This window comes from Impatiens glandulifera, chromosome 6, assembly GCF_907164915.1.
Source record: "Impatiens glandulifera chromosome 6, dImpGla2.1, whole genome shotgun sequence".
NCBI lineage: Eukaryota > Viridiplantae > Streptophyta > Magnoliopsida > Ericales > Balsaminaceae > Impatiens > Impatiens glandulifera.
Window position 1 is genome coordinate 52,882,289 of NC_061867.1, and position 11,535 is coordinate 52,893,823.

The 11,535-nt window shown below is 29.9% G+C and overlaps 1 protein-coding gene across 1 annotated transcript; it reads left to right on the forward strand.

Annotated features, from left to right (window-relative positions):
- Nucleotides 1-2,061: 2,061 nt before the first annotated feature.
- On the forward strand, nt 2,062-5,081 carry LOC124941797 (probable L-gulonolactone oxidase 6). The gene is made up of 4 exons (XM_047482149.1): nt 2,062-2,744; nt 3,532-3,787; nt 4,175-4,276; nt 4,361-5,081. The coding sequence occupies exons 1-4, from the start codon at nt 2,289-2,291 to the stop codon at nt 5,065-5,067; spliced, it is 1,521 nt and encodes a 506-aa protein (XP_047338105.1). The 5' UTR covers nt 2,062-2,288; the 3' UTR covers nt 5,068-5,081.
- Nucleotides 5,082-11,535: the final 6,454 nt, after the last annotated feature.

The following is an 11,535-nucleotide window of genomic DNA, read 5'->3' on the forward strand; positions in this document are numbered from 1 at the left end:
ACTTTAGCTATTTATGAACGACTCTAATAATTTTTATTTTATTTTTTAATAATATTTTTTATTTAAATATTTTTATTGATGTCTTATATTTTTTCAGCTATCATAAATTCTATTTTATTAGTGATTATTTTACCCGTTGTGAATACCCATATTTTTAATATAATCATATGAGATTATTAGTGAACACACTGTTATTCTTCCGTTATGAGGATTTTTTCAGGTGTTATTTCCCCGGCATTCTATTGTTCTTTCACCCCATCATTCACTGCTCATGAGATTCTACTTCTTCACTTATCTTTTCAGTCAACACATTGTCATCCAATTATTAGATGGATCTCATTATTCGGGAATTTATGAAGTTTGAAGAACACAACATCAATATTTTACATTCACAATCTCATTTCAATTTTAAGTTGTTCAAGCGTTTTTCATCTTGAGTTTGAGGAGTGATGTTAACATACAAGATAATATATATAAGATATTATCACTATATTATAAGTTGTAATAATATTATTATTATATTAATTTATTTATAAGTGATGTAATGTCTATATAATACATATAATTTTTATAATTCAATATAATAAACTATTTAATACAATCTTTTCTATTTATTTAACCATTAAGAACTTCAAAATGAAAACCCAAAATTCGTCTCAATTTCTTGAGAGGGCACAATAGTCATCAAGACATCGAACCGATTTGTAATGCAAATTGAAAAAGCTGAAAAAACCTAAACCCAAACAAACAAAAAAAGTCAACTTTCCAAAGTGGCCTAGATCTAATTAGTATTTAAGTTAGAATAAAATAAAAATAGTTCTCACAATGAATAAATTAAAGGATTTAACTTATTATTTAATGATTTTCTTAATACTTGGGGCAGGTTTGATCTTAGAATTTTTATGATTATTTTCAAAAAAAAAATCTAATTTGATAAAAAGAAAAAATAGCTAGCTAGGTTACTTAATATTTGAAAAATATTAAAGATATCGCCCTCCTTGAAAAACCTATCTGTGTGTTTTTATGTTTGTGACTTATGATACATGTTTATCTCCTTTGATTGTATTTTTATTTTAATTTTGTCTAATATCAATGTTCTGTAATTTATGTTTACACGAATTTATTTTTTTTGTTTTACAAACTTTTTTAAAAAATTAATAAAATTTAAAGTACAGTTGTCTCAAAATAATGTCTCACTTGCTGTCTCATAGGAGGGAGAAGAGAGTAGAGAGTAGAGAGAGGAAAGATAAAATTAAATACTAAAATAAAATGTTATATATATATATATATATAATTTTTTAGAGTTTAAAATTTAAGGTTTAAAGTTTAGAATTTAGAATTTAGGATTTAGATTTTAGGGTTTATTTCATATATATATATAACTTTTTATTTATTTAATTTATCAAAATTATGTTATTTTGATAAATGAGACAACAAGAGACACTTCTTCACTTGGGACAGTAAATTCTCACCCGTTTAAATAGGCCAAATATAAATATATATTTGTATTGTATTATAAAACATTAAATAATATCATTTTTTATTAATGTAAAATAGAGGAGAATGCTCACGTTATAATTTGTCCATCTCAAATTAAATAAAATAAAGGATTCTCCTAAGGCTTGGGAATTCATTAGCATATATATCATTTTTTATTAACGTTATAATTTGCCCATCTCAAATTAAATAAATTATCTATCTATATATATATATTATTTGTTATGTTATTAAAAAATTAAAATCAAATCATATTTTTAAAATATTTTACTACTTATTATTTTAAAATAAAATTATTAAGTTACAATATTAAATCTAATCTTTTACTACATTATTTTTCATTTTAATGTCAACTCATACTAACGTGTATTAAGAATAATAATATTGACAACTTGGAATACGTGAATTAAAAAGATAATAGGTAGCAAAACTTATAATTGTTAATTTTTCATAGGTAAATATGGGATTTTCCCCTATATATAACATATTGAAACTTCAATCTAGCTAATGCCTTAGATTACTTCATTATGGGAAATCGAAAACAGTTTCTATTAGCACTAAAACTAGTGATTATCACCATTAATACTATTATCATCCTGCCCGAGGTTTTCGTTCACGCAGATCCTCCTCAAGATCCCGTTAACTGTCCTTCAAACCACAATTGCACCGTGACCAACGCCTACGGAACATTCCCCGACAGAACAATCTGTCGGGCTGCTGACGTGGCATACCCTACAACCGAGGAAGAGCTAGTCTCGGTTGTGGCAGAAGCTTCTAAGAATGGTCGCAAGATGAGAGTTGTGACACCAACTTCGCACAGCATACCGAAGTTGGCGTGTCCCGATGATGGGGATGGAGGGCTTTTGATTAGTACGAGGTTTCTAAATAAGATAATTGAGGTGGACCGAAATAGAATGATTTTGACAGCGGAGAGTGGGGTAAGGCTAAAAGAGTTGATAAGTGAGGCAGCTAGGTTTGGACTTGCGTTGCCTTATAGTCCTTATTGGTTGGGGGTCACGGTTGGTGGGATGTTGGGGACCGGTGCACACGGAAGCTCGCTATGGGGTCGAGGGGGTGCGGTTCATGACCATGTTGTCGGTCTTCGTATTGTAACCACGGCTGGACCGGGAGAAGGGTTTGCGAAGGTCCGAAATCTTGTGTCGAACGCGGATGATAGTGATAATAATAGTGCAAATGGTTTTGATGCGGCTAGAACTTCTATAGGTGTTCTTGGAGTTATTTCACAGGTATGTTTTATTATTATTATTATTATTGTTATTATATAGATTTGAAATTATGGAGCTTTTATAATTTCCTTTTTTCTCCTATTCCATTTTTATTTAACATATATAATAAAAAGATATTCTATTATCGGGCGGGCCTTGGATAGGCCCAACATAATTAGTCAACTCTCAATTAGTTAGCCTCTGAGCTGAACTTGGGTTTGAAATTTGAACAAATCAAAAATTTATTTGAATTTTTTTTTTTATCATTTTTAAATATTTATTTATATTAGATAATGTGATAAATATATTTTTATACGAAAAAACTATAAAGAGTGTTTCTAGTTAAATTAATTCAAATGGAAGGTTTGTTTTAGTAAGAATTTTAATGTAAACAAAATATATATATTAGTTATATATAATTATTAATTATATATATATAATTAAGTATAAAATTAATCTAATAAATAAATTAAAAAAACTACATTACACTTAAAAATGGTAAGAGTTACTACTCTATTGAAATAATTTCATTTGTTTGAATAAGTAATAACTTATATAAAACTAATAAATTATGAGATTTATATAATTTATAAATTTGTAAAATATTATACTCATAAATTTAAAATTATAAGAATTTAAGTAGTTTACAAGTTTACATAAATATGACTTATTAGTATATTTTAAAATTGTAATTCAACTCAAAAAATCATAAGTTGAGATATATGAGAACACATGTCATGCACATTTCAATTAATCATAGTGAGTTTACATAAATATGAATTAGTTGATTAAGATATATTGAGTGCAGGTAACATTTCAACTGCAACCAATGTTCAAAAGGTCAATAACCTACCAAATGAAGGATGACAAAGACTTAGGGCAACAAATTGTCAATTTTGGACATCAACACGAGTTTGCAGATCTAACATGGCTTCCCGCTCAACGAAAGGTTGTGTATCGCCTTGATGATAGAGTCTCCTCTAATGTCTCGGGCAATGGACTTTACAATTACATCGCTCTTCGCCCCACTCCTTCGGCCTTAATTGCCTCCATCAGAATTTCAGGTTCATATCCATCTCATTCTATATTTTCAAAAGAATGAGACATAAACATACACAATTAAGTTTCTATTAGGGTTGAATGAAATTTGAGTAAGCCGACAATTAACCCATTTAGGTCTAAACGGATTGTGTTTAAATTCAATTTTTAATATATGTATAGTTTAGAAAGGGCATGATTGAACAAAAAAATTAAACATTTTTGTGAGCATTGTTTTTTTTTTTAAATCGTCATTGGAACTCCTCGATAATCATTGATGATCACCAATTAATCAAAGCTTTCCACAACCAAATAATTCTTTTAGTTATTCTAGTAGCTTCTTCACCCATGATCAATTCTATATTATTGTTATTTATCTTACTTTCACATGTGTTTATGAATGATGAACATAGAGGAAATTCAAGAGTCGTTGGGAGATGCCAATGGGAAATGCTTGGAAGGGAAAGCTTCTACCTCAGCTCTCTTCCTTGGTGCCTATGGTTTGACTAATGATGGTAACTACATTAAAGAAAAAAAAAACATTTTGTTTGGTTTTGTTAATGTTAAAAAATCTAATTTCAAGTCATGATATAAAACAGGCATTCTTATGAAGGGTTATCCAGTAATAGGTTATCAAAACCGGATGCAGGCGTCTGGTGGCTGCCTAGACGAACCTGGCGATTTTAAGTTGACGACTTGCCCATGGGATCCTCGTATAAAGGGGTTGTTCTTCTTCGATCTTGGAATTAGCATTGGCATGTCCAAAGTAAAAGACTTCATTCATGACATCCAAAACCTAGTGGAGCTCGAGCCTAAGGCCCTTTGTGTCCTAGAGCTCTACAATGGCATCCTCATGCGCTACGTCAAAGCTTCGACCTCTTACCTAGGAAAAGACGAGGATGGAGTCGAATTCGACATAATTTTTTATAGGAGCAAGGACCCGAAGACACCTAGGCTGTTTGAGGATGTGTTGGAAGAGGTTGAACAAATGGCACTATTCAAGTATGGGGGAATGCCACATTGGGGAAAGAACCGACCCATCGCATTCATTGATGTCATTAGCAAGTATAAGAATGCATCTGCGTTCTTGGCCGTCAAGCAAGAGTGGGATCCATTAGGGCTTTTCTCTAACGAGTGGACAGACCGAGTGTTGAAGGGAGGCGATCATGTGTCGATAGTTAGTGAAGGTTGTGCCCTAGAAGGGTTGTGTATATGTTCCGAGGATATTCATTGCGCTCCTAAGTCGGGGTACTATTGTCGTCCCGGAAGGATCTACAAGGAGGCTAGGGTTTGCCGTAAAATATAGGTATAAATTATATGATAATATTAGTTGATGAATATGAATAAGTGAATCTTGCATTAAATGGTCCTTTGACTATTACCTATCTATTTACCTTGTATGTCAATAAATGTTTGTTTAGATCTTGTTTTGAATATTTCATGACATTTTCTTTATTGAGTCATATTTTATATTTTATTGTGGTGGAAAATGAAATTTTAAACCATGTTTAAATTCTACTTAAATTGTATATCCCTTCTTCTGATTTCCATCATATTATCATTAATTTGAGAGAGGATTTACATTAATAATATTGATTGTTATATTATAAAATATAAATTGAATAAGATGTTTTCAAAATGTGGACCAACAGGTTACTAATTAAGTTGGTTAGACAGTATCACATTTAATAATTAGATAACATTCATCAAAGTTCTTTATTAATAGTCAATACATTTAAGATGCGCCAAATATGTATATGTCAAGCTAGACATCGAAAAAATTTATAATCACGTAAATTGAGAATTTTTGTTTGATGTCATGAACAAAATGGAAATGGGTATGAAATTGATCAGCTAGATTAGATTTTGTCTCTCGAAAGTTAAATTTTCTGTCATTGTAAAGGAGAATTCTTATTGATTTTCGAGGGCTCTCGAGGGATCGGACATGATAATTCACTCTCTTTTTTCTTGTTCGTCATTTTGGAAACCCTCTAAAATATGAAGACATTCGTAGAAATTTGGGACTCATCCGTGGAGTGAGTTATGAGATAAGGTGGTATCATTTTGTCATATCACAATTGTTTTTCGTTCATAACATGCGATACATGGTTCATGTTACCTACATGAATTTTAAGCATTTTCAGAATATTTTATTGTTATTATGTGCATGTTTCGGTCTTCGAGTTAATTTAATAAGTCATACATATTTTTCACATATTTTGTTTCAATTTGGAGAAGGATGATGTTGTAAATGTTTTGGGGTATAAAATTGGTTCTCTTCCGCCAACCTATCTTGGTATGTCATTGGGTGTTAAGTTACTAGCTAAAATCTTTTGGGACCGATTATCATTAAAATGAAATGTAAGCTATCTAGATGAAAAAATAAAATAATCTCGAAAGGGTCGTTGGTTAATTCTTTTTAAGAGTGTGTTATCATTTATGCTCATATATATGATATCTTTTTTCATTCTTCTCAATAGTGTGGCGGTGAAAATGAAGAGAATAATGTGTAATTTTTTATGGTGATCTTCGAACTCATCATTTTATCATTTAGTTATTTGAGATAAGGTTAAATGTTTTAAAGATCAAGGAGGTTTGAATACTAGAGATCTTGTTTCCTTTAAAAAAGTTCTTTTATCAAAATGGTGTAATAGATTTGCAATGAAGCCGAATAGTTTTTGGGCATCGATGATCAGACATAAATATGGTCAAGATTGATTTACTTGGTTCACAAAAATATCTAATTATCTAGTATGCTCTAACATTTGTGAGAGGAATTTATTCTATGTGGAAAAGTTTTCGTAAACAGTCTACATTCATTGTGGGGGATGGATCTTCGATCGGTTTATGGGACGATATTTTGTGTAGTGTTAAAATTTTAGTTGTGATGTATCTTAAGTTTGTTTCCATTAATATATGAAAAATGTCACATTTAAGGACATGTTTAATTCTCGGTTTAGTGGTTTTGCTAGTCGAAATATATATAAAATCAGATTTAACACTAGAGAGAGTTCTTCACATAGAAGAGTTTTACTTTTGATATGACGTAAGTAAATGTCCACGTCCGAATAAGATATTATACGTTAGCAAGACATTAATCATTTCTATGTGGGTCTTTACTATAATTTGTTCACTGAGTTAAATATATTTTTTGTTGAGAGAAACTTTGAGAATTAAAGATTCTATCTAAAATCTCGTTTTTTGGATAGAGCGTTATTCACGATAGAATTTTTACGGATGATATACGTATAAAAAAAGTTGTATTATGATAAGTCGTTGTCGTATGTGTCACGAGAAAGTTGAATCAACAGCTCACTTATTTTTGCATTGTCGATGGGTTGCTAGTATCTAGAGTCTTTTGTGAAGTATTATTAGGTTTTATTAAGTGATGAACGAGTTTTTGGATAGTTATTAGGAAATTTAGATTGATGCGGTTGATATGACAGACTTACATATTTGCGTTACCATCCAAAATATTTTTGATGGACTATCTGATTTGAGAGAAATCATTTAACATTTATTGATTGCAGTTGTCAGATGCGTATCATTCATAATCTCGATCGGGAAGTTGATTGGTTTTCTCGAGTACTCACAAGCTCGATAATCTACCGGGTAATGTGAATGTATTATATTCTTTTTATTCATGTTATGTTTTTACGTTGTTCTTAAAGGATTTTTATTGTTTTTAATATAAATGGATCATTTTCATAAAAAATATATAAATTGAAAAAAAATATATAGTTTATAAATATGTATAAATATAATTTTTTTTTGATAAAAGTATAATAAAAATAATATATATATATATATATTAAAATTCATGGATGCAATTTAATTAAAATAAAAAATAAATAAATACAACTACTCAAACATAACATAAAGAATAGAGTTCAAAATAAATATATATTTGTATATATTTTTTTAGTTATGTTTGGTACAATATATTAACAAAATATTTATCAGTAAATGATGTAAAATTCATCAAATTATTTAAATCTTATCAAATTAATGACTGACAATATATAGAACCGTTAAACTGAATTCAATGTTTCAATTAATCGGTTAAGTAGACGTTGAACCGTCTGTCGAAATTTAATATATATAATAATTTTTTTTACAACTTAAATAGTTGTATCTAAATATTTATTATTAATTTTTTTTTTACTAAAGTATATTGTTAATTAATTTTTAAAACAAATAAACTTCTATTTGTTTTTAAAAGGAAATATATATATATATATATATATATATATATATATATATATATATATATATATATATATATATATATATATATATATATATATATATATATATATATATATATATATATATATATATAATTATGCTTAATTTTCAAAGTGTCCGGATTACTGGGTCGAGAACTGTGGTTAATTTGGATATATATGTGAGAGTAAATGGATATTTGGGTGGGATTGTGAGTTGACCCACATATAAATTTAAAACGGTAAAAAAATAAAATTAAAAATGCTATGGGTATGTTTCGAACTTGCAACCTAACAAAAAAAAGTACAATATTTTAACCAACTAGACTAAGAAAACTTTATATATTAAATTCTACATCAAATTTGATGAACGCGGGACGTTTTAACAATATAAGTTCAACTTTTTAACTAACTAATCTATCTATATATATATAATGATACTTACTTTTCAAAATGTCTGGATTGCCGAGTCGAGAGTTGTGGTTAATTTGGATATATATGTGAGAGTAAATGGATATTTGGGTCAGTTTGTGGGTTGACCCGCATATAAATTTAAAACAGTTAAAAATAAAATTAAAAATACTATGGGTATGTTTCGAACTTGCAACCTAACAAAACAAGTACAACCCTTTAACCAACTAGACTAAGAAAAACTTCTATTTTAAATTATACACCAAATGTTATAAACGCGGGATGTTTTAACAATATAAGTTCAACTTTTTAACTAACTAATCTCTCTATATATATAATGATGCTTAATTTTCAAAGTGTCTGGATTGCCGGGTCGAGAGTAGTGGTTAATTTGGATATATATGTGAGAATAATGGATATTTGAATCGGATTGTGAGTTGACCCGCCCATAAATTTAAAACGGTTAAAAATAAAATTAAAAATGCTATAGATATGTTTCGAGAGTAAATTAAAAATGCTATCACATTTTAACCGTAAATTTTTTTTCTCGGTTTTTATATTATTACTCGTGCAAATGCACGGACTAAATTCTAGTTTAATGTGTAACGGTAAACACTAAAAATCTACGTATCCAATTTATGAATTTTAAAATAATTATTTTGATTATTTTTAAATAAATAAAATCAAAATAATTAACTCCAATTCTAAAGCTTAATTAAACAATTAATTAGATTAATTATTATGATAAAAATTAAAACTTAATTAATTGAGTATAATGGCCAAATAAAATATATAAAATTGTTTGAAATAAATGTTGTACTCATTTTTTCACAAAATAAATTTAAAAAAATCAAAGGGGTTAAAATAAATAATTTAGGATGAAATGTGTTGCCCATTTTATCCCAAAAATTAATTATTTAACCCAAAAATATAAAAATAAACTAAAAATAAATTTGAAAAACATTTGTCATATTTGTTTTAAATATTTTGTGTATTTTAAAGAATTAAAAATAAAGTCAAAAAGGGTTAAAGAAAAATTATTTTCAAACAAACCTTAAAGTTTTAAATACAAAATAAAATTTGTAAATGGGTATAGCCGAAATATAGAGAAATCACTCCAGCCGAAGCCGCGGCCTTTGGATGGACGTTGAATCTTCATTCAACGTCCAAGAGTCGCCCGCTGTAGCGAAAGGAACGTGTGCTCGTACCGCACCAGTTCAATTAACGCCCTGCTAACTAAAACGCTATAGAGCTTGATCGCTTGATGGAACGCAACAGAACGGTAATGGCGCATTCCGCGTTCTCCAAATATGCCAGAACGACGTTGTTTCATCTAGATCGTCGCCTTCATCGTGATCGCTAAATTAATAATGATCTGCAGCCATCTTTGATTTCTCAAAGATTGAACTCCGTCGATAGTCCACATTTTCGATTGATTCAAAAAGTGAAATGACCACCCTATCACGGTAATAATTTCTCATATAATTCTAGGCTTAATTATGGCATAAACGAGCAGCTGGGATGAAGAACAGCTAAAACACCATGAATGGTGTTTGACCGATTCAAGCCCACTTGCTGCCTCAACCAACTTCGGGAGGATGTAAATAGCCTCCCTTGATGATTCTGAAAAGAAGAGAAATCATATCAAGCCACGAATCAAAAGTTTCAGAAAATTTATCATTGAAGCTCCAAACTTCTAGATTTTTGAAATATTCGTGTAAGGCTTTAAAGCTTGGATTTAGGCATTTAGAAAACTTCCTTAAGGTTTAAGGAGTGATCTTCAATACTTGGTAAGTTTTCAATCATCCTTTAATTCATACTTCTAGTTTGAAATTGAAATTTTTATATTTCAATTTTCAAGCTTGTATGATTCTTGCTTGTTGAATTTTTTGATTGAAACCCGATCTAAGGATCATTTACAAGTTTTCTGTGAAAGTTAGGATCGATCAATCAATCTCAAACAAAAAATCCAAATTTAAATTTGGAAAAATTCAAAAACGGGTTTTCTGTTCTTGGGTTAATTCTCAAGAAAATTAGCTTAAAAAACTTCCTAGCATGCTTCTAATGATGTTGGACAACTATTTGTATCATGTTTGATCGAAATCAAAATTTTTGAAATAAATGAAATTTTTAAGTTTTTGAATTGGTCCAAATGAACAGTCAGTGTTCATGTTTTTTGTCAATCAATCATATGAAGTATAATGAAGCTAATGGAAGGATCCTTACACTTTATTAAAACTTTAAACCAAAAACCCGATTTTTGGTCATAAACTATTTTGAACAAATTGATCATCACTCAGGTCGAACGATACTTTGGGATGGTGTTCTTAATGTTCTTGGGTGTTTTGTGAAACTACCCAACTACTTGGATCAAATGATTCAAGCCTCCATCAAAATTAAAAAACCTGTAATTTTGATGTTCTTGAAGACCGACAGGTTCGACCATGATCGAGAGATTCGACCGAGGATCTTCGATTAGGACCGAGAGGTTTGACTAATTCTTTTCATCCAGGACCGAGATGTCTGACTGATGTTCTTCATCTAGGACCGAGTTGTCCAATCAATGTTCTTCATCTATGACTGAGAGGTCTAACCAATGAATTTTACATCCGATCGAGAAATTGAACATATGACAGATTCTAAGGTCTGGAGGTCGGGATTTCGTTGCCGGAACAGTAGCAGTTGTTTTTGGTGATATTCTTCCTTTCTTGTTCTTTGATTGTTTCTATATCCTTGATGTGCATGTTTCCAATGGTATTATGAATTTGTATGCCTCTAATATTGTCTAGAGAAGACTTTTGTATTGCTCTCTTGCTGGTGATAGTGGATTTTAAGCGGCACTAGGTGTCCCGTGATTTTTACCCATTGAGGGGTTTTCCACGCTAAAATTATGTGTTGTTTGTGTGTGTGCTTGCTTGGTGTGTTACTCACTGATTTAGGGGCTGTGTTGATTGCATTTGTGCATACCTATTTGTTAGCTTCCTCACAGGTTTAAACGGTTTGGGAAAGTGTTGCCAAACAAAGGATAAATTCCGCAGTTTATTGTTTACCGTTGTGGTGCATTTCCATCAAAGAAGAAACTCACACGAAGTCATCTTTCCAAATTGGCTAGATCTAATTAGGATTTAAGTTAAAAC